The sequence below is a fragment of the Hemibagrus wyckioides genome, linkage group LG11, assembly GCF_019097595.1.
Source record: "Hemibagrus wyckioides isolate EC202008001 linkage group LG11, SWU_Hwy_1.0, whole genome shotgun sequence".
NCBI lineage: Eukaryota > Metazoa > Chordata > Actinopteri > Siluriformes > Bagridae > Hemibagrus > Hemibagrus wyckioides.
In genome coordinates, this window is record NC_080720.1 from 4374026 (window position 1) to 4398347 (window position 24322).

The 24322-nt window shown below is 37.9% G+C and overlaps 1 protein-coding gene and 2 long non-coding RNA genes across 3 annotated transcripts; all 3 read right to left on the bottom strand.

Annotated features, from left to right (window-relative positions):
- Positions 1-4553: 4553 nt before the first annotated feature.
- LOC131361405 (serine/threonine-protein kinase pim-1-like) lies at positions 4554-5754 on the bottom strand. The gene is made up of 4 exons (XM_058402471.1): positions 5391-5754; positions 5115-5291; positions 4864-4973; positions 4554-4619 (listed from the first exon to the last, which is right to left on the bottom strand). The coding sequence occupies exons 1-4, from the start codon at positions 5752-5754 to the stop codon at positions 4554-4556; spliced, it is 717 nt and encodes a 238-aa protein (XP_058258454.1).
- Positions 5755-7011: 1257 nt separating this feature from the next.
- Positions 7012-9119, bottom strand: LOC131361970 (uncharacterized). Its single transcript, XR_009206118.1, has 5 exons — positions 8994-9119; positions 8646-8736; positions 7414-7516; positions 7189-7329; positions 7012-7103 (listed from the first exon to the last, which is right to left on the bottom strand). It is a non-coding gene; the product is annotated as an uncharacterized LOC131361970 (long non-coding RNA).
- A 3779-nt stretch (positions 9120-12898) lies between these two features.
- Positions 12899-23761, bottom strand: LOC131361969 (uncharacterized). Its single transcript, XR_009206117.1, has 7 exons — positions 23622-23761; positions 23181-23259; positions 14990-15113; positions 14643-14733; positions 14362-14464; positions 14137-14277; positions 12899-14051 (listed from the first exon to the last, which is right to left on the bottom strand). It is a non-coding gene; the product is annotated as an uncharacterized LOC131361969 (long non-coding RNA).
- Between the last annotated feature and the right edge of the window lie 561 nt (positions 23762-24322).

A 24322-nucleotide genomic window follows, 5' to 3' on the forward strand; every position in this document is an offset into this window, starting at 1 on the left:
ATCTGATCATGAACAGGTCATACACTTCCTATCCATGGTAACAAGCCTGCTTCTAATTCATTTTGAAATGTCAGGTGTATGAAGTAGTCTTTCTGATTGCTAGGACATATCGCATGAACATGGTGACTGACATTCCAGCGGTCTTCAGTGGGACCAGATTTAACTCTTATCATTGAAATCAGACACTGGACTTCCTCACAGCATGATGCTGCAACCATCATGCTTCACTGTAGGGATGGTATTGGCCAGGTGATGAGCGGTGCCTGTTTTCCTCCAGACATAACGCTTGCCATTCAGGCCAAAGAGTTCAATGTTTGTTTCATCAGACCAGAGAATTTTGTTTCTCATGGTCAGAGAGTCCTTCAGGTGCCTTTCAGCAATCTCCAGATGGGCAGTCACGTGCCTTTCTTTTCCCTCAGACCTGTGCCTCTTCCCCAGATCTGTGCCTCGATACAATCCTGTCTCAGACGTTTGTGTCTTTCCAAATCATGTCCAATCAACTGAATTTACCACAGGTGGACTTCAATCAAGTTGCAGAAACATCTCAAGGATGATCAGCAGAAACAAGATGCACCTGAACTCAATTTTGAGTGTCATGGAAAAGGCTGGGAATACTTGTGATGTACATTTAATAAAGATTTCAAACAAACTTCTTTCACATTGTCATTATAGGGGTATTGTTTGTTTGAGGAACACAATGAATTTAATCCATTTTAGAATAAGGCTGCAGCATAGCAAAATGTGGAAAAAGTGAAGCGTTGTGAATACTTTCTGGATGCACTGTATCCATGTTTCAGTCGTTATGGCGTTGGACTACTGAGAAGAAGGTTGTGAGATCAAATCCAAGGACCACCAGGATGCTGCTACTGTCGGACTCCAGACCAAGACCTTCAGCTGTAAAAATGATCTATTCTATTCTATTCTATTCTATTCTATTCTATTCTATTCTATTCTATTCTATTCTATGTATTAGTCTAGAAATTGCACCAGACGTAAAACAAGGCCCCCAATGACGGAAAAGCTCTGCAATCCAAAAAGAATAAAATTCATTAAAATACACTAGAATCGAAAATATTTAGTATTTGCTTAAATATTTAAGTTTGTGTTCATTTTGTCTTTTGTGTTATTAAATGTTCATAGTTTAATTACACACTCATTGTGTTCTCTTTTACAGGACCAATGTAATCTAGACTAGTAAATTATGTCTTAACATAATTTAACAGGCACCAGGATATCAGCTTGCAGCAGTCTGTGTGTGAGAAAGAAGATGACAGAAAGATAAGAAGATGAGCAAGAGATTTTGTTGTCATCTGTCCTCTGTTGTCATCTGCTATCATCTTGAAATGCTCTAATTCTTCCCAAAGGTCTTCTATGGGGTTGAGGTCAGGACTCTGTGCAGGCCAGTCAAGTTCCTCCACACCAAACTCACTCATCCATGTATTTATGGACCTTGCTTTGTGCACTGGTGTACAGTCATGTTGGAACAGGAAGGGGTCATCCCCAAACTCTTCCCACAAAGTTGGGATCATGAAATTTCCAAAATGTCTTGGTATGCTGAAGCATTAAGAGTTCCTTTCACTGGAACTAAGGGGCTGAGTCCAACCCCTGAAAAACAACACCTGAATGCAATTATTTGCAGGAGTGTCCCAAAACTTTTGGCAATATAGTGTGTGGGTGTGTTTATATATATATATATATCCCTTCTTCATCCCTATTTCATCACTTCTTATTTCAGAGCAGTTTATTGGGGTTAGCTGTAATGGGTGACGTTTAAATGTTGTTAATGAAGTACTGCAGTGATAACGCTACATGAACAAAGAGGAAATTTATAACTAATACAAATTAATAAATGGAATATATCATGAAAATGATCTAAATTAAATGCAGTGGATTTAAGTAAAGGATTTAAAGATAATTCCCGTGGATTTCGCTGGATCTGTGATCTATTAGCCAGGCTAATGGAGGTTGGTGATCGATTAGCTTTGTCTGAGGGGGAGCTCTCGCGCGTTTTACCTCAGACCACATAAAGGTCGCTGTGAGGGAATTTCTTTGGGGTTTTCTGTTCTCAATATTCCTCCCGTTTTTAGGTATAAAAGTAAACTTTTGACGAAGAGAGCAACAAAATAGTGTAATGCGTCATACTTCACCGTTTAGAGAAGTTTTTATAGCGTTTTTGAGGGTTTTAACTGGGTAGTCCATTTTAGGGATTAAATCTCACAAAACACACCATAAATTTGCAGATTAAATGTCTGACCTTCCTGTTTAATGTGTAAACCCATATTTCCTTGTTCATAAAATAAGAAAACTGAATGAGATACAGCGACATAAATGTGAAATCCAGGTCTGCATGCATTGAGAAGTATAAATGTGTATCAGTAGGTGATGAACAATTGTTCAGGATTAGTTTTAGTACGTCACAAAACTCTAAAGATTTCATGGAGTTAAGGAAAACAAAACAGTTGTTTAAAAGATTCTTCATAAAGATCACTGTGGGGAAACTTTCGTCTTTTACCGAATCATTTCTTTCGTTTCAGCAGAATATAATTACAGTGTTAAGTGTTAATAGCCAATTACCTCGACACATCTATTTACAGAAACATTGATCACATTTAAAATAAAACAAAACTATAAATCAACCAAGGCCAAAACGAGACAGGAACGAGAACAGAACATTTTTTATTTTTCAGAAAATGTTTATTGCACTATAGTCTTTTGATAATCTTATACAACACATGCAGTGGTTATATTATGTTAGATTTTGGTTCTTCAGAGTCTCACAAAATTGCTCATGTGTCCCGGCAGAATCTGAATTTGACTAATTTAGACATTAATTGTGCAAATATTCAATGTATATCTCATTTGATCATCCATCAGTAGACTTAAATCATTTCTGTGGAAGTGTTGAGTTTACCATTACTAAATATTTTTTATAAATTGTTATGTTTCAGTCTGAGAATGCCATCTACAGAAGAACCACCACCTCCTGTACTGCAAAATAGTTTTAAATGTTGGAAACTTGCATTAAATGTCATTCTTGGTGTTTTAAAACCTAGAAACTCTAATCTAGGGTAATGACGGTTTCTGCTAATGACATGTTCTGCAGATGAACCTGTTCATTATTCTTCTCTTTGAGGAAACATTTCGATCGAGTTGATCATGAGCAGGTCATACACTTCCTATCCATGGTAACAAGCCTGATTCTAATTCATTGTGAAATGTCAGGTGTATGAAGCAGTCTTTCTGATTGCTAGGAGCAGCAACATGGCATGAACAGGATAGGATTACTGACATTCAGAATTAACTCTCATCATTGAAATCAGGCACTGGACTTCGGAGTTTGATTTCTTTCTTTATTTATTTGTTCATGTTTATAATTTATTTATTATTCATATATATATTATTATATAATTCATCCTGTGTTCATATATTATATCATATAATTCATATATATATTATTATATAATTCATCACAGAACATTCATGTTCTGTGAGGTTGAGGTCAGGACTCAAGGTCCTCCACACCAAACTCGTTCATCCATGTGTTTATGGACCTTGCTTTGTGCACTGGTGTACAGTCATGTTGGAACAGGAAGGGGTCTTCCCCAAATGAAATTGTCCAAAATGTCTGGGAATGCTGAAGCATTAAGAGTTTCTTTCACTGGAACTAAGGGGCCGAGCCCCAACCACTGAAAAACAACACCTGAATGCAATGATTGAAGGGGTGTCCCAAAACTTTTGGCAATATAGTGTATCTATCTAGCTTTCATTAATACATTAATCTCATTAATCTGACAATTAACAGTTATAAATACATAACTTTTACAGGTTTGAAATGACAGTTATATATGCCTCCTCTTGGCAAGCGGCACATGTCTCAGCATAGCAAGCACTATTTTCATGATTTTTCAAATTTCTTTTCATGTGTCCGTGTCCTGTTATTGTCCTGTCACTAAGCCGCTATAACGCAATGCTTACGTAAATTTAGATCGCCTTTGAGCAAGCCAGAAGGCAACAGTGGCAAGGAAAAACTCTCTGAGACTACATAAGAGAGAAGCCTTGAGAGGAACCAGGCTCAAAAGGGAACCCATCCTCTTCTGGGTCTGAGGCCGAATGGTGAGGTTATAAGTCTTTACATACATAAGCGTGTTTCCTGATTTTATCCCAATGTTTAGTGCTTGTCTTTATAAACCGTTCTGTATTCTAGTCTTTTTATGAAGTTTGGTCAGTGTTATCATGCATTTCCTAGTTAGAATGCTGCTCCAACTATTGGCTCCGCAGAGGGCATTGCTCTAACTCCTGCTTCCACAGAGGGAGCAATTGCTGCTCTGCTGCCTTTTGCCTCCACAGTGGAGATCAGCTGGCAGCTTGGTTTAGAAATTCTAGTAGATTTCCTGCTTCTGACCAGTGCCTGCTTGAATTCTGATTACAGATGATTCTAGTTATTAGGCATAAACTGTCTTAATTAAGTTTACATTCTTAATAACAATTTTATTCATACTTATTAACATGTATCAATGAAAGTTTGTTTTCTACTTACCTACTTTCTACTTACTTTATTCTATGTAACAGTCCAGAAATTGTATCAGCTGTGAGACCAGGCCCCCAATGACAGGAAAGCTCTGCAAAGCAAAAAGAATAAAATTCAGTTAGACATTAAAAGACACTAGGACATGAAATTGCATACAATAGTATTTACTAACTTTCGTGTAATTAAGTGTTCATAGTTTAATTACACAAATGTTGCCTTCTCTTTTACAGGACTTCAAATAGAGTATACTATTCAAGTAGAACCAGTGTAATGTAGACTATTAAATTATGTCTTAACTCATTTAAATCAGGTTTATTTTATTCATGCCCTCTCACCTGGAAACAGCTCGGTCTGCCCATCAGCCACCGGTGCTTAAGCATTTGCTTGAAATTTGGCCGAGATTTAGGCTCTGGCTTCAGGCACCAGGATATCAGCTTGCAGCAGTCTGTGTGTGAGATAGAAGATGAGAGAGAGATTTTGTTGTCATCTGTCCCCTTCAAAAATAGTTATGTTTAAAGTTGTAATACTATGCAAGTGTTCAGCTTTATTATGCAAGTCTAAATATGATGCTTCTGCATTTTCTCACCTTCAGACAAACCAGGAGGGATGTGCAGCTCTGCAGCAGCAGTTTCGTTCGATGAAAGAAAGGGCACATCGCCACAGAGTAATTGAAATAGGACGATGCCCAGAGTCCAGATTGTAGCAGGACGACTCATGTACTTCCTGTGTCTGAACCACTCGGGAGGGAAGTACTCCAAAGTACCTGAACGTAAAAGAAGTGGCAACAACCATGAGCACCATCACAAAACTGGCTCTCCACCGCATTGTCTTTCATTCTATCCCATATCTGTTATGGACTTACCTGGGCAGACCGTGTAGGGTGTGCCCTTATCTAGGTCGCCACAGCCAAAGTCGATCAACTTAATTTGCAGTGTCTGCAAGTTGATCAGAATATTCCCAGGCTTGACGTCATTGTGAAAAACTCCACAGTCAAAGCAATGGCGAACAGCCTGAACCAGCTGGAACATGATGTCCCGAACCAGGGGTTCAGGCAATTTACCACCGTGAAGTTCACAGAACTTTAGGAGGTCCATGCAGGGACTGGGTTTCTCTAAGATCAAGACCATGTAGTCAGGGATCTGAAACCATTCCAGCAGCTCCAGGACGTACGGACTGCAAACCGGCTTGGACACCATCTGCATCAGTCCCACCTCTACGGGAATCATGCTTGTCTCTCCAGGCTAAAATTAGAAGAGACACAGTTAGCATGGATTTGGAGTAAATCAGTCTAATCTTTGGATAATAGACATTTAAAGGCAACTTATATTTGAATCTGAAATATGACTGGGTGGAGAATTGGTTTGGTTCTAAATTAGCAGAAATATGTAAATGAACAGGGTTGTTATTTGCATTATTGCTTCTCTGAATCTCAGAATGTACTTACAACAGTCATTAATCCCTGGAAGTCATCCTTTATGGCAAATTTAATGGCAACCTGTTGACAAAAAAGTAAAAAAAAAAATTATTACTATTATTTTATTACATTGTATAATTATTTTTAAAATATTTTTCCATCAAGTTATGCTTTTAAGCAAGCAAAAAGACTCATGAATTAAATGAACCAAATAATCATACATTAATTGCATCAAGAATTATTTGCGTGATTAATCATCTTCACATTAACTGTTGTATAGAATCTTTTTAAAAATAAATAAATAAATAAACTTATAAAAACACCTCTCTTCCATCTGCTATGCAAACTCCTGCAAACACAGCACCTCCTCCTCCATATCCTAGCAGCTCTCCTATAGTGTATTTTGAAGTGAGCTCCTCTGTCAGGAACCGAAACGCCCTGAACTCTTCCTGTCTACTTAAGTAGTCTGTAATGAATGAGACATGTCTTAATAACAATTATAACAGTGTGACCTTGTTACATCAGTGTGTCTTCAAACATTTACGTAAGTAGCATAAATATACTTTAATACTTTATACAATGGTTTCGATCTGAAGTCATCTTTGCAGCTACTGAAGCTCTGATTTAATGTGAGCTTTACTACAATGTAGAGATTTACTGCATTAGTCTGATAGACTTTTGAAGGCTGCATGTAAATATGGATGTGTACGCTTTTAACTTGCTATTAAATAATACATTCTATCAATTTTACTAGATATTTTGTGTTATTTGCTCCATTTTAAAATAATGAAGCCTCTGCTGTATTATATATCAGCTAAAATCATATATTCTTGGATTTCAGTGTATTTTTGTGCTCATATACATTAGCTGTGCTCTTGAACATTGTATACCCCATCATATCTCTCTCTCTCTCTCTCTCTCTCTCACTCTCTCTCTCTTTCTTATTCCTGTTCATTATTTCCTGCCTTATAAGACTGGTGTATTGGTGTATTCTGACTTACACTCTGGAGTGTTGGGAAGTTTCATGGGAGACGACGTCTCTGTGGGCTGCTGTTGCTCAGTACAACAATCTGAATCTTTGGCTTCTTCTTTGTGCAGCAGGCGAAGATTTAACAGCCATTCTGGTTCTTTTTCCTTCCCTTTATTCAGGTTCCCTGACAGCTAGAAAAGAAAACTGGTGATGAAAACAATCCTTTGCAGTTTAAAACCTGGCGATTGTTTCACAAATATGAATCATCTTATTTACCTGTATAAGCTGGTTGAACAAGGTGTTTGGGATTCTGTCTGGGAAGGCAATGACTGCTTTTGCAATGTTCTCACAATATTCGAGGGCTTGAGATGAAAGCCCAGACTCAGAGAGCTTGAGGGCATACAAGACCTTGTATTCCTAAGACACACAGAGATATTTGTTCTGAGTACACTGTTTAACCATTACACATGAAAGGAAAAAGAGGAAAAGAGAAATCCCAACCTGGAAGTTTGTCTGTGTGCAGCCTGAGTTCAGGCTCAACACATATTCATAAACCTCTGTACGCTCAATGGCTTCCTGCATGGCTGATACTTCGTCAGGCAAGCTGATGCAAAGAGAATAATGTGTCAGAAGCAAGTAAGGAAAAATACTCAGACACATGCACATATACACACATGTGCACAAAATACCTCTGGCATCCAATCGGACCAAAGTTGGATTCCTTATATGCCACCACATAGCAGAGGTGAGACGCAAAGGTCAGTCCTTTTGTGGCTGCAGATAAAAGACAAAGCATGCGTGTGAAGATCAGGATCCGGAGAACAGTTCAGAGTTTGTGATGAAGTTACAACTGTTTATTTCAGAAAAAAAGTCCTGTTACTGCGGAGCTTCTCCTTACCAAAGCTGTCACCCATGTCAATCACTGCCTTTACGTGTTCATCGTCCGCCATGGAAGCACATAAAAGAGCTGCCAGATGAAGGCACCAGTTCTGCTTTTGAACACTCTGAGGCTATATCAGAAATTAACATGTTAGTGACAAAAACAGGGGGTAAAAATATGGTCATGCTATGATATGTGCTGTTAAACAGCACTAACCTTGGATATCTTATTTCTAAGATATTGGTAAGCCCTGAAGAGGACTACAGCAACTTGGGACAGTTTTGCTTTCTGTAAAAGAAATCTCTTGTCAATTCTAGATATATTCATTCATCCATACAATTGTGAAATTCATAAAATAACAACTTTCTTACATTATTTTATGTTTATTGTTAACCATTTGCTTGAACACTTACTCTATTTAGAGTACAGTACAATTCCATAATTTTCCAGAAGAAATAGGACTCCCTTTGTTCAGGTTCATCAGTATGGAGCAGACACTCCTCAGATTTCCTCTGGATGAACTGAATCAAGTCCTCCTTGTGCATCGTATTGCTGTAACACATATTAGAACAGCACATACACCTTGAGCACCTGATGATATGCTTGAAAATGTTACTGTGAAATAGGCTGCATGTTTAATGGTCAGTGTTTTTGTGTTACACGAAAGGAGAAAGAGTCTCACCACATCAGTGGGCCAGGAAAAGTCCGATTCTGGCCATCATTATCATCATGACAGGCCAAGGGTTGCTTTCCTACACGGTAAAATTCACACACAAATTCCTTAGTACAATAGCGTGCCTAAAATGATCATTTTTTGCTCATACACTGTCTATAAACTGAGTGTGTATCCTACCTGGACTATGGGGTTGAACACCAGGCTTTCCTTCAGCACTGGGAGGAAAAACTGGACTAGTGTTTTCTGATATCAAAAATGCCATCAATATCTACAGAAAATAGAAATGATACATGTTCATTGGTGAAAGTTGTCTTAAATGTACTTTACTGAATAGAGCTGAGGAAAAATCTTTTTCTGTTAATACAAAGCCTTTAGGAGATTTTCACTCGGAAGTTCCTACTTCTACACGGAGTAATATACAGTATTACAAAAGAAGAAGAGATTTCACCGATCGTTATCTATACCTATATATCTGTTTATTATAAACTCCTCTGCTTATCACAACTAGTGTTCAAATATACATACCTGTCTGTGAAAAACGTCGAACTCAGCATACGCTCAGACACTCAGTGAGGTTGAACATCGGCAAGGTTCTGGTTCTGATTCGGAAACGTCACGCACACGTCACAGCGCGCACGAGGAACTTCACCTAGCAACCTCTATAAGGACATGACGTTTTCATGATGAGAGTATTTACACTGAAGCTTACATGTCTCTGTATTAACGTTATTGTTGATGTACGATCAAAACACCTGCTGTCTCTCCTGTGCGCTGATAAATATCCGTGTATTGTGATGAGATGCTGCAAGAATACACTTCAGATATAGAAGGACAAATTAAAACCTGAACACAGTTTTTTCTTTGCTGAATAAAATATTGCTAACCTTCAAAAGTAAAAACCAGCCACTTTTAGCTTCGGTTTCAGTTGTCATACCCTGACTTGTATAAATCCTACAGCATCTTCCCCCGTCTCCCACCTCACCATTACCCCCGAGGAAAACACCATCAGACTATATTTGCCTCGTTTAAGATGCAGTACTGGGTTTAGATTCGTCCTTTTTTAAAGGCTATTGTTCATAAACACAATTATTTCTGTCACCACACAGCCTTCAGTATTTGTTAGTAAGTTGTAGCTCGGTTTCTACACAGCGTGGACAAACGAGCCATGCTACATCTTTATAAACACACACCGACCTATCCGGTGTTTTATCCAGTTAAACACCGGATAAATTCATTATAAACACTGAGAAACTCCTATCTAAAAATATAGATTTTATTTAGACTCTGTTTAGCTAGCAAGCATGTATTTTCCCTCGCGAGCCAAACAACATCTGCTAATTTACCTTTCAGTGACAATACATTATCGGTGTAGTTTCATGCTAACAGCTAATAGAAACCAATGCATGTCAAACGCATGAAACTCAAAAACCACTCAGAAATGTTGACAATGAAAAATTAACTAGCAACGAGCCCTTGAAAGTCTTAATTATTACTTCTTTTTTTTTCTTCCCAACATCCTGCATCTCGTGGTGTCCCAAGAAGACGCCAGTTAGGTTTATATTTAAACAAAAATGGCGTACTCATTGTGTTTTCCTTTTTTGTTGTTGAATTTACCTGTCTAATTTTATCCCTTGGACTTATAAACAACAACAAAAACTCAAAAAAATATTATATCGAGTTTGGTGTGGAGGAACTTGACTGGCCTGCACAGAGTCCTGACCTCAACCCGATAGAACCTTTGGGATGAATTAGTGAGGAGACTGTGAGCCAGACCTTCTCGTCCAACATCAGTGCCTGACCTCACAAATGTGCTTCTAGTGGAATGGTCAAAAAATCCCATAAACACACCCCTAAACCTTGTAGAAAGCCTTCCCAGAAGAGTTGAAGCTGTTATAGCTGCAAACTCCATATTACATTCATGTGCATGTACAGGCAGATGTCCCAGTTTTGAAATGGCTCACAGTCTCTGCTTTAACTCTTCTCAAAGGTGTTCTGTGGGGTTGAGGTCAGGACTCTGTGCAGGGCAGTCAAGTTCCTCCACGCCAAACTCACTCATCAATGTATTTATGGACCTTGCTTTGTGCACTGGTGTGCAGTCATGTTGGAACAGGAAGGGGTCATCCCCAAACGGTTCACACAAATTTGGGATCATGAAATTGTCCAAAATGTCTTGGTATGAAGCTGAAGCATTAAGAATTCCTTTCACTGGAACTAAGGGGCCGAGTCCAACCCCTGAAAAACATCACCTGAATTCAATGATTTGGAGGAGTGTCCCAAAACCTTTGGCAATATAGTGTGTGGGTGTGTTTATTCATATATATATATATATATATATATATATATATATATATATATATATATATAGAGAGAGAGAGAGAGAGAGAGAGAGAGATTTATATATATGTAGAGAGAGAGAGGGAGGGAGAGGGTGTTTGAATATATCTTAGTCCAGTTTTAGTTTAGTTTAGAGAAACACATGAATACACTGTGTCCAAACGTGATTTATTGATGGTTTATATATGATAAATAATACATAAACAAACAAGCAGTGCATGTGTGTGTGTGCACCATCAGTTAAAAAGCTGCTGAAAATTGAATCCTGTATCTTCATGATTCTATGCATTGCCCTGCTGCCACACAATTGGCTAAATAGATAATTGCATGAATGAGGAGGTGTACAGGTGTTCCTAATAAAGTGCTCAGTGAGTGTAAATGAGCATTATATAACAATTTGGTCAGGTACAACTGTTTGTACATTCAGTGTTGCTAATGCGACTGATAGAATACCACCACCATCTCTGATATATGATCTTGGGTACTTGATGTACAGATACCCCGTCTCACTGCAGATATCTGGAGATTTGTGTGTTTGAACACTCCTTTCCTATAGGTCCATGCTGGTCACATTTCCAGCATTTCAACATGTCACAGTCCTTAAACTGATGCTCAGTTGAGTCACAGATGTAATCACTGGAGGTTTGTCCAGGAAAGGTGGTGCAGCCATTATATGGACACATGAAGATAAGGGAAATCGTAGTTCAGTGGGTAAGATGTTGGATTTCCGAACGGAAGGTTTTTATACCAGGCCCACCAAGCTGGCACTGCTGGGGCCTTGAGCAACACCCTTAACACTCAGTTGCTCAGGTGTATAAAAAAAATGAGATAAATGTAAGATGCCCTGGGTCAGGGTGTCTGCCAAATGCTGTAAACATAATGAAGATGGAGATGATTGCAATCAGGTTGTTTTTTCAATCGTCCTACACCATACCATATTCTGAAGTGGTCTACCTGTTTTTTGGACTTAAGGAGGTCACATGGGTTTCTGCAGACTGACACATTGGACTAAGGGCTGGGGAATGTTTTGTTTCCAGGTCGTGGAAGGAGAGGAATACCCCTTGCTGTACATCAGCTACAAGCTCTTGGTAAGGGAGGCTAGATATAGCACTATAGAGAAGAAGTGTGTGGCATTCAAATGTGCAGCCATAACCCTAAATTCCTTATCCATCAGTAAATCATTTCTGTAGAAGTGTAATGTTTATCATTGTTCATTTCTAAACCTGATAAGCATTTTGTCTATAAATTGTCTGAGAATGGTAATGGTTGGTAGAGGTTGGTAATCGATTAGCTTTGTCTGAGTTTGGAGCTCTCGCGCATTTTACCTCAGACCACATAAAGGTTGCTGTGAGGGATTTTCTGTTTCTGAGGGATTTGGGGTTTTCTGTTCTTAATATTCCTCCCGTTTTTAGTTATAAATGTAAACTTTTGACGAAGAGAGCAACAAAATAATGTAATGCGTCATACTTCACCGTTTAGAGAAGTTTTTATAGCGTTTTTGAGAGAATGATAAAAAGCATTGTTAAGGTCTTAAGAACACTTGTAGTCCATTTTAGGGATTAAATCTTACAAAACACACCATAAATTTGCAGATTAAATGTCTGACCTTCCTGTTTAATGTGTAAACCCATATTTCCTTGTTCATAAAATAAGAAAACTGAATGAGATACAGTGACATAAATGTGAAATCCAGGTCTGCATGCATTGAGAAGTATAAATGTGTATCAGGAGGTGATGAACAATTGTTCAGGATTAGTTTTAGTACGTCACAAAACTCTAAAGATTTCATGGAGTTAAGGAAAACAAAACAGTTGTTTAAAAGATTCTTCATAAAGATCACTGTGGGGAAACTTTCGTCTTTTTCCGAATCATTTCTTTCATTTCAGCAGAATATAATTACAGTGTTAAGTGTTAATAGCCAATTACCTCGACACATCTATTTACAGAAACATTGATCACATTTAAAATAAAACAAAACTATAAATCAACCAAGGCCAAAACGAGACAGGAACGAGAACAGAACTTTTTTTATTTTTCAGAAAATGTTTATTGCACTATAGTCTTTTGATAATCTTATACAACACATGCAGTGGTTATATTATGTTAGATTTTGGTTCTTCAGAGTCTCACAAAATTGCTCATGTGTCCCGGCAGAATCTGAATTTGACTAATTTAGACATTAATTGTGCAAATATTCAATGTATATCTCATTTGATCATCCATCAGTAGACTTAAATCATTTCTGTGGAAGTGTTGAGTTTACCATTACTAAATATTTTTTTATAAATTGTTGTTTCAGTCTGAGAATGCCATCTACAGAAGAACTACCACCTCCTGTACTGCAAAATAGTTTTAAATGTTGGAAACTTGCGTTAAATGTCATTCTTGGTGTTTTAAAACCTAGAAACTCTAATCTAGGGTAATGACGGTTTCTGCTAATGACATGTTCTGCAGATGAACCTGTTCATTATTCTTCTCTTTGAGGAAACATTTCGATCGATTCGATCATGAGCAGGTCATACACTTCCTATCCATGGTAACAAGTCATGTTGGAACAGGAAGGGGTCTTCCCCAAATGAAATTGTCCAAAATGTCTGGGAATGCTGAAGCATTAAGAGTTCCTTTCACTGGAACTAAGGGGCCGAGCCCCAACCACTGAAAAACAACACCTGAATGCAATGATTGAAGGGGTGTCCCAATACTTTTGGTGATATAGTGTATCTATCTAGCTTTCATTAATACATTAATCTCATTAATCTGACAATTAACAGTTATAAATACATAACTTTTACAGGTTTGAAATGACAGTTATATATGCCTCCTCTTGGCAAGCGGCACATGTCTCAGCATAGCGAAGACTATTTTCATGATTTTTCAAATTTCTTTTCATGTGTCCGTGTCCTGTTATTGTCCTGTCACTAAGCCGCTATAACGCAATGCTTACGTAAATTTAGATCGCCTTTGAGCAAGCCAGAAGGCAACAGTGGCAAGGAAAAACTCTCTGACACTACATAAGAGAGAAGCCTTGAGAGGAACCAGGCTCAAAAGGGAGCCCATCCTCTTCTGGGTCTGAGGCCGAATGGTGAGGTTATAAGTCTTTACATACATAAGCGTGTTTCCTGACGTCTCTGTGGGCTGCTGTTGCTCAGTACAAGAATCTGAATCTTTGGCTTCTTCTTCGTGCAGCAGGCGAAGATTTAACAGCCATTCTGGTTCTTTTTCCTTCCCTTTATTCAGGTTCCCTGACAGCTAGAAAAGAAAATTGGTGATGAAAACAATCCTTTGCAGTTTAAAACCTGGCGATTGTTTCACAAATATGAATCATCTTATTTACCTGTATAAGCTGGTTGAACAAGGTGTTTGGGATTCTGTCTGGGAAGGCAATGACTGCTTTTGCAATGTTCTCACAATATTCGAGGGCTTGAGATGAAAGCCCAGACTCAGAGAGCTTGAGGGCATACAAGACCTTGTATTCCTAAGACACACAGAGATATTTGTTCTGAGTACACTGTTTAACCATTACACATGAAAGGAAAAAGAGGAAAAGAGAAATCCCAACCTGGAAGTTTGTCTGTGTGCAGCCTGAGTTCAGGCTCAACACATATTCATAAACCTCTGTACGCTCAATGGCTTCCTGCATGGCTGATACTTCATCAGGCAAGCTGATGCAAAGAGAATAATGTGTCAGGAGCAAGTAAGGAAAAATCATTATCATCATGACAGGTCAAGGGTTGCTTTCCTACACGGTAAAATTCACACACAAATTCCTTAGTACAATAGCGTGCCTAAAATGATCATTTTTTGCTCATACACTGTCTATAAACTGAGTGTGTATCCTACCTGGACTATGGGGTTGAACACCAGGCTTTCCTTCAGCACTGGGAGGAAAAACTGGACTAGTGTTTTCTGATATCAAAAATGCCATCAATATCTACAGAAAATAGAAATGATACATGTTCATTGGTGAAAGTTGTCTTAAATGTACTTTACTGAATAGAGCTGAGGAAAAATCTTTTTCTGTTAATACAAAGCCTTTAGGAGATTTTCACTCGGAAGTTCCTACTTCTACACGGAGTAATATACAGTATTACAAAAGAAGAAGAGATTTCACTGATTGTTATCTATACCTATATATCTGTTTAAATATACATAGTGTTATAAATATACTAGTGTTCAAATATACATACCTGTCTGTGAAAAACGTCGAACTCAACATATGCTCAGACACTCAGTGAGGTTGAACATCGGCAAGGTTCTGGTTCTGATTCGGAAACGTCACGCACACGTCACAGCGCGCACGAGGAACTTCACCTAGAATGACAAATTAAAACCTGAACACAGTTTTTTCTTTGCTGAATAAAATATTGCTCTCCTTCAAAAGTAAAAACCAGCCACTTTTAGCTTCGGTTTTAGTTGTCATACCCTGACTGTTTGAATAAATTCTCTATATTTATTCCTTAAATCTCTGTATTTAGTATTTTTCTGCTATATTTTGTTATTTTGTTATATTCTGCTATATTTTGTAATATTTTGTTATTTGATATATTTTTGTTATATTTTTGTACCCTAATTTGGGTTTTTTAGTGTTTTTGTTATATTCCTTCCTATTTTATCTATTACCTGTGTTTGTGGATACTGCTGGAAACTGTGAAACTGTGCACACTAGCACTCGGTGCCACTCATCGTGATCTGCTGTGTTCAGGGGAACGTTAAGTATTCTGTCAGAATGGCAGTAAGGACACAAGTGCAAGTGTTCAGTGTTTATTTTAAGTAACACCTTTATTAAATACCAGAAGGCAATCAAAGAATAACATGTTTTATGTTAACTGAATGCACTAACAGCATAGACTAGGGCCTTAAATAAAAATCTGGGAAAATCCTTGAATACTGTGAGTGTTGCTGGAAAGGAAATTTAGTCCAGATGTGTGCAATCAGTAAGATTTGCTGTGTGTGAGACAGAGGTGTCGTGTGATAGTGGTGACTGGGTGTTGTAGTCCTCAGTGACCATGTTTGTAGTCCGTGTTTAATTCTGAGAATGACCAATGATAACATACCTGGAGAGATTTAGTCTAATCTGGAGTGATTTGCCTTACAGACAGCATTAATGTCAGAGCTTCTAGTGAAGAAAATTAGTTAACTTATTCTGACCAATTGGAATTAAGTAATCAAAGGTTCTCTGTTATATAAATATAAATAAGCATTTTTATAAAAATAGAGAGCCAAGCAGTTTAAACCCATATGTGTGTATGTGTGTGTGTGTGTGTGTGTGTGTGTGTGTGTGTATGTGTGTGTGGCTGAATATGAGACGAATTAAAACACTGTTTTTTCTCCAAGATTAAGTTAACAAAGATTTTTTAAGGCAAATTGGAAAACAATTTTAATATGCCTTGGTTTTACATAATACATTTTCAATTTCTAATAACTGTTGGCATCAAAAAATTATTTATTTTTTAATTATATATTTTTCATGTTCCTATAATTTTTTTTTATTTTGTTCCTTGTATATAGTAATATTTATTTATTTATTTATTTATTTATTTATTTATTTATTTATTTATCTAATGTAATATTTTAATATTGTTTGTGATAGCAATGGTGAACATGTAGTTGTATCTTACAACAGCAGTGGTGGCTCAGGGTTCAAGCCCCAGCACAGCCAAGCTGCCACTGTTGGGCCCCTGAGCAAGGCCCTTAACCCTCACTGCTCCAGGGGTGCTGTATCATAGCTGACCCTGTGCTCTGACCCCTAACTTATAATACTGGGATATGCATAGAAAGCATTTCACTGTGCTGTTATGTACAGAATATGTGACAAATATGTCTATTCTTCTATTCTATTCTATAGTATGCATATATTTATATATTGTATGTTTAGTCTATATTTTATAAGTGAATAAAGTAGTGCAGTATTTAAATGGGAAACGTATTGTATGTTCACTGTAATAATATTTAATCAATTAAAATAACCAAGTATTTGTGTGCATAAAGCTGCATAGCCACCAGAGGGCGCCATATAACCGCTGACCGATTTCTTAAATCAACCTTTCCTTCCCTCAAGTGCCAATTTTAGTTCTCTTTTTTTCGTTTTTACACGTTATAACCTCATGAACGGTGTGTTAACGGGCAGAAAACACACCGGGTCGGTCAATTAAATAAAAATAGGGGTCAAAACAGTGGCGCTACACACAAACTAAACACGTTACTGAAGTAAATAAATATAGATTGCACCATGGTATGAATTACAGGGTGTTTTGCATGTTCGGACCACTCTAATTAAAACTTTAACACCACAAAAGGAAATAAATACTAAATGATAGCTTATGGAAATTATACGTACGAAGTAGTTTTAGCATTTAACTATGGAAATATGGTTCGCTAATCGTCTATTAAAGAGAGACGATTTTGTGAACACCCCTACAAAGGGCTGTACCATTCCTAACCGGTGACCCTGCTTTAAACTTGACCAGCCTCACTGCCATGTCTGATCCGTCTGGATATACCAAAAAGTGATAAATATTTAAGTGTCGAGTATGATGCGTGCAAAATGCAATGGTTCATCTGAAGTTTAGCTCCACTTAAAGCTCTTTCTGTGTCTGATTGAAGCAGGGAGTGAAAAAGGATCTTTTTTCATCCACTCCAGGTGCATCAGTCTCCATAAAGCGGGTTTTTTTCTTGTTTGCACCATTATAAAACATGTAGCTTGTGTATTTTTAACAGCAGCCTGTGTCTCCATCCATATTTTATACGTTTCATCTAATTTTAATGCTCTCATTTTATAGCGCTGCTCCTTGCTGCATATTTAAAGAAAAGGTTCAGCACAAAAAAAGTACACATTTTTCCATTTTCTCCAGATGTACTTGATGAGTCGAGGCAGATTTATGCAACTACAAGCTAATGAAAGTTGATTCCACTTAAATCATTTCTGTTTAACACACACACACACAGATTATTAAGGCCTAGTCCAGATTATTATGGCCTAAAATCTCATCCACGCAAAAACGCAAAAAGTGCCGTAAAGAGCATGCCAAACCAACAGGTGGTGATATAATCTCAACCGTAAAGCCGTGTTGGCCAATCAGAAGCCTGATACGCCGATGTCACAAGCCAAAAATTTGCTGTCTACACAATAACACTGCAACCAGTCGTTTTTGAAAAACTTCACCCTGGCAGGAGTTTACAACAATGTTCGGTTTCAGTGACCTGATGCTGCGTTTGCGTGTGGACGAACGGCCGAACCGCATAAAAAAAGCTGCGGTTTTAAATACCCGCGTTCATGTGGACAGGGCTTAAGTGTACGTAAGAAAGGAAACATGTCTGCGTTGTGTTTAGAGGTCAAACTTTAGACAAGAAGACGGCAAGGTGATGCCAGATTCACACCCGAGTGTGTAAAGCTGATGGAGAAACAGTGTCAGGATAACAACGTAGGTCACAATCATCCCCTTTAAGGAAAAGTCACACACTTTACACACTTAACATTTTGGCTCACACAGTTTTGGGACACCCCTTCAAATCATTGAATTCAGGTGTTGGACTCGGCCCCTTAGTTCCAGTGAAAGGAACTCTTAATGCTTCAGCTTCATACCAAGACATTTTGAACAATTTCATGCTCCCAACTTTGCGTGAACAGTTTGGGGATGACCCCTTCCTGTTCCAACATGACTGTACACCAGTGTACAAAGCAAAGTCCATAAAGACATGGATGAGCGAGTTTGGTGTGGAGGAACTTGACTAGCCTGAACAGAGTCCTGTCCTCAACCTGATGAATTAGAGCGATTTGAGAGACAGCTTCAACTCTTCTGGGAAGGCTTTCCACAAGGTTAATAGTGTGCTTATGGCAATTTTTGACCATTCCTCTAGAAGCTGCTGTCTGATGTTGAATAAGAAGGCCTGGTTCACAGTCTCCAAACTGAAGTTCCTCGACACCAAACTCACTCATCCATGTTTTTATGGACCTTGCTTTGTGCACTGGTGTGCAGTCATGTTGGAACAGGAAGGGGTCATCCAAGAGGGCATGAAATTGTCCAAAATGACTTGGTATTCTGAAGCATTAAGAGTTCCTTTCACTGGAACTAAGGGGCCGAGCCCAACCCCTGAAAAACAACACCTGAACTCAATGAGTTGGAGGGGTGTCCCAAACCTTTTGGCAATATAGTGTATTTCATACACAGTGCTTGTGTACTTATTTTTGTGTACTTTTTGAGTGTGCACATATTACTCATAATATTCATGTGTGGACAGTTTTAATCAGAGCTACCTGAAAAACACCTTTTTAAGTAGATTTTCTGCATGCGCTGTTCAGATTATACAAATCACCCGAGTATATTTGCATCCCTAAAGCTGAAAGATTTATTTATTATTTTTTTGTAGAAGCCTCTGATTTTTTCAGTAGCATCTAGGATATTTCCTTTAAACACAAGTGCTTACCTTTAAACTGAAAAAATAAAAAAATAAAAAATAAAAATCAGAGATAGGAAAAGAGATAGAAGATAGACTGAAGACTGAAGTAAAGCATTGAAATAAACTAATTCTAATAGTTTAAATATGAGACTAAAAGTCTCATATTGCTATATAAATAGATAAAATAGTCCTAGTTGGAATTAACACATGAATCTGTTAGGAAGGAATGGCTTTCACCCTCTTATAAAATAGCACTTGATCCATCACATCATTTATTATTATTTCTTGCATTTTATATTTTTACATTTTATTTTTTCACTTCTCAAAGGTGCGAAACCCAAACATACCCTTAACCACCAGAAGGTACACCACTGCTCATGGCATCTGCTCAGCCACATTCCTCCATTCCTTAAAGCTTTACCATTTCAGACAATAACCAGGAAAAAACACTTTATTCCCTCTTTCACCTCTTTATATTGATCCTTTTTTTTTTGGATTATTTATTTTTGTTTTGAACAAACCAGGACTGGAATCCTACAAAAAGGTCACAGATACAGCGTGACAAGTAGATATAGCACATGACTGCTACTTAGTAGTTTACAGCTTCTAACTTTCCATTTTCTTTATTTTTCCCTACTAGCTTACAAGATTTCTGACTTGGCAGGGTTTAAGTTCACAAAGAAGAAGAAGGGAGAAGAAGGAGAAGTGAATTTCTTTCCTGCATCCTGTGTCTTGATTATCTTTTTAATTTCTTTTGCAGTGTGACATGTTCTGGCTTGTTATAAAAGCGCAAAAGTTGCAAGCGAAATGAATTAACCCGTGTTTTGACGCTTTGGAAGCAGCTGTGTGTGTGATTTAAGGGCGTATTCACATCTGAAGCATTTATATCCATTTGAATTTGTTCTTCTTTTATATGATTCCAGTCAGTTGATGGAAACACACTAAATTAAAAGCAACTGCCGAATGATACAGTACATGAATACAAATAGATGTAAGATTTTGCTCAGTGTGTGTTGCTGCTCTCTGCATAAATAGCTTTAGTTCCTGATATATTTTATTCATATAGACAGGTGTGATTTGTTTTGATTTCAGTCTCCGCCCCTGTCTCCGCCCCGTCCCTGTCAATCTCCCCACTGTGTTGTGATTGTGTTCAACCTGCTTTGTGTTTAGGTTTTGATCGCTTTTGTTTGCTTATACCCTTTGGTTCATCGCGAAGTCTCGTTGATTCTGATCCGTGTGTTCTGGCTGGTGTTCCTTGCTACTTTCTTACTACTTTTTCCTGCTTCTGACCCAGAAAAAACCCTGCAAAATATTAAAAACAGTACGAAGTAGTTTGTCATATTCACAGTACATTAGAGAAGTGTTTAATTTCAATCTATCTCATGTGCCAAAAATAAGAATCAGGAAGAGAAGCAGCTTAACTCTACCTGTCCCTCTGTTTCACCGGTTTATCCCCACAGGAGACATGTTCCTAACTGGATTTACATGATCAAACAGTTTCCTAATGTGTGTGAACATCAATTCCAGCAGGAAGTTCAGTGAGTGTGACCGGAGCTTCCTGAACATTCACAGAGAGCTCGACATCTGCGTTAAGTCCGCGTTTGGAGTTTATTTGCTAATCGCTTACTTAATCCTTCATTTGGAATACACTTCATTATTAATTTATATTTATAAAATATATAATTGAGTTGTTGTGGAAGCTCACGGCTGAACGTAGATCAAGAGTTTTTATTCGCTCTCTAACAGCAAGTATGTAACGTTCTTATAGGCCCTGACTGACTAAGACTTCATGAGTATAAACACGTGCAAGCTTGTGATGTCAAGTTTGAATTATGCCTTAAACAGCCTCTCATACTGACACACCCAGCCCTACACACACACACACACTTGGCTGTTCTGTCTCATCTTGGTCTGTATCTCTGTGTCTCACACACACACAGCGCTCTGACTACAGGCATTAATCACAGCACGCACAGCAGCATTAAGAAAAGAGATGGCATCCCATAATATTATTAATCTGATTCCATTTTTGCAAAGAATGAAAGAAAGAAATGACAAGCCCTCCTGTTCGTGTCATGGGGCGAGACAGGAGAGATGACAGAGGAAGAAAAAATGGAGGAAAGAGAAAAGAAATAAAATAAAAGGAGGCAAAGAAGAAGAGAGATAGAAAGAGACATAGAGAGAGAGAGAGGGAGAGAGAGAGGCAGAGAGAGAGAGAGTCAGGACTCTAATATGTACTTTATGTTTGTGTCTTTAAGTAAGAACATTATTATTAGTGAAAATAACTGATATTATTTTACTCCCTTGGCTCCAGGGCCAAGGTTGACTGTATCATCACCTGGATATTTAGTGTTTAGTTTCTCCAGCAAACTCTGGACTCTTCCAGGAACAGACAGTATTTATTTTAAGATCACGTGACACTGTAATATCACACATGTTAACGAAGTGTATGACTTTTAATGGCAACTAAAATTGCTCCAGAAATAAATGAAAGGATTTTATGTGACTGTTTGTGGACTTACATTAATGTATGTGCATAAATATTACCAAATAATTTAGAAATTATTATTATAATTTTTATTCCATTTCAATATTGTGAGCTGTTTCGTGTAGGCTCATGACATATAATCCTAATGACTTTTTCCAGGTTTTCACACTACATAATGTGGACAGAGTTTAATAGAGGGTGAAAATTAATGCAAGCCACTGCTTTATATCCTAACAAAAAAATATCAGAAACATGAGGTAAGAAATGAAGAAAATCATGTAAGAAAATCACATCTTCCGAATTAAAACCACATGGCCGTCAGTGTCCATATAAATGACTCGTGTGAAGTTCACATGGAATAAAAACATAAGGGAAAAATGTGCTGAACAATGATGTATTAAAGTGTTGACATGCATATCACGTGAATCATGGGATCGTTCACGCGCGAAACCTTGCGTAACTTTTCTGTAAAGCCATTTTTTTGTTGTTTTTAGTTTTTACCATTGAACAATGTGTCATATAAAAAAACCACAACAAAAATAAATAAATCAGATTGAGTGCTTGCTAAATTGAGAAAGCTTCATTAGTGTGCAGCCTGTTACCTACTTAGGGCTCTAATTAAAAGTGTTCACATAAATAAATGTAAAAGTGCACAGATGTTTACAGATGTGCTGCATCTGTTGTACTTTGCGACACTGCACTGTTATACTGGAATGTGGGAAGGAAAGAAATTATATTTTTGTGACCCAGCGATTTCAGCTGAAAGCTTATCTCTCTTTCTTTATCTGTCTATCTGTCTTTCTCCCGCCAACTCTATCTCTGCTTCTCTCTCTCTTTCTTTCTCTCTCTACCCATCCCCCTCTATCTATCTGAAAGAGCTGATAAGCTGAGAGCTTATCTCTCTTTCTTTATCTACCCGTCTCTCTCCCCGACACTCTCTCTCTTTCTGTCTCTCTCTCTTTCTTTCTCTCTCTCTATCTCTCTGTCCCCCTCTCCCTCTCTATTGACCTGTCTCTGTCTCTTCCTGACTCTATCTATCTATCTATCTATCTATCTATCTGTCTGTCTGTCTGTCTGTCTGTCTGTCTCTCTCCTCGACTCTCACTCTCCCTATGTGTATTTCTGTCTCTCTCTCTCTTTTTCTATCTATCTATCTATCTATCTATCTATCTATCTATCTATCTATCTATCTATCTATCTATCTATCTATCTATCTATCTATCTGTCTGTCTGTCTCCCCCGACTCCTCAACTCTCTCTTTCTCTCTCTCTCTCTGACACGTGTCAGATCATCAGGCAGGTTTCAGGTGTGTGATGTCTCCCAGTTGAGCCACGGTTTTATTTATTCTGACTGATACGATTTTATCATGCCTAAATCTAAAGGAGTTTTTTTTCCACCATCACATGTTTTTTTTACCGCTCAGCAGTTGACTGAACAAACCTGAAGTGAGGTACAATATCCACACGCCAAGCACGCGCGAAACACGCACTGACCTGTTAGATGTTGGATCGGCCAGATGGAGAGCTGATATACATCTGGCCACCATTCGTGCTCTGATCTGCTCATCTTGTACTGTAAAGTACACACACACACACACACACAGCCTGTACAGAGTGTGATGGATGGAGGACTGCTGGCCTCTCAGATCTCAGCAGGGCGGAGTGAAGAATTCATGCCTTACGCAATCACAAATAAGGATAGCAAAACATGTGCTGAGGAAATTTTCTTAACACGGTCCCTCAACTTTTCTGTTATTCGAACTTATTTACAATCTGAGCTCTTAGTGATCAGATGCATCTGACCTCAATAAAATACCATCTCAGAGGAGAAACTGTGGCCTTTTTGGTGCCTCAGACAGGAGAAAAAACACGTGTACTACATCGCCGACATCCAACCAATCGGGCAAGAAGTCATGTATATATCCATATATTCACCTGTCAGTCATATTTCCTGTAAATTCCCTTGCAGTAAAATGTTATTCCAGCTCAGGTGTCTTCAACTGGTGGGCTGCTGCACGGATGTGGATCTCTCTTCAATCCTGGAATGCTGCAGAAGTGCAGATAAACATTTGAGATACAAACTGGCCTTTAGTTCAGTGACTTTAGTTTTCTAAACACAAACCAGCTCGGGCTTCTGTAGCGGATGCTCGGTTGTTGTTTATCCAGTCACGTGCTTTTATGTCAATTATTTAGTTTAAGGCAGCTCCGGAGATCAGAAGCTTGGTATAGGGTTAGAGACATTAAGTCAGAAAAGATTTTTTTACCAGGACATTATTTTAACTTACTAATCTGGTGTTTTGCCTCAGAACACATTATTTTAACTTACTAAGTCTTTATTTTGACATGGTATCTCATTATTGTGTTAGTATCTCACTATATTTTACTGTCTCATTATTTTGATATGGTATCTCATTATAGTGTGAGTATCTCATTAAGTTGACATAGTATCTCATTATTGTGTTACTATCTCATTATTGTGATATGGTATCTCATTATTGTGTGAGTATCTCATTATGTTGTTATTTTGCAATACTAAGTTATTATTTTGACTTAATACCTTTGTACTTTGATTTACTGTGTCAATATATGAGATACTATGTCAAAAAATTCCATATTAAGACAAAATAATGAGATAC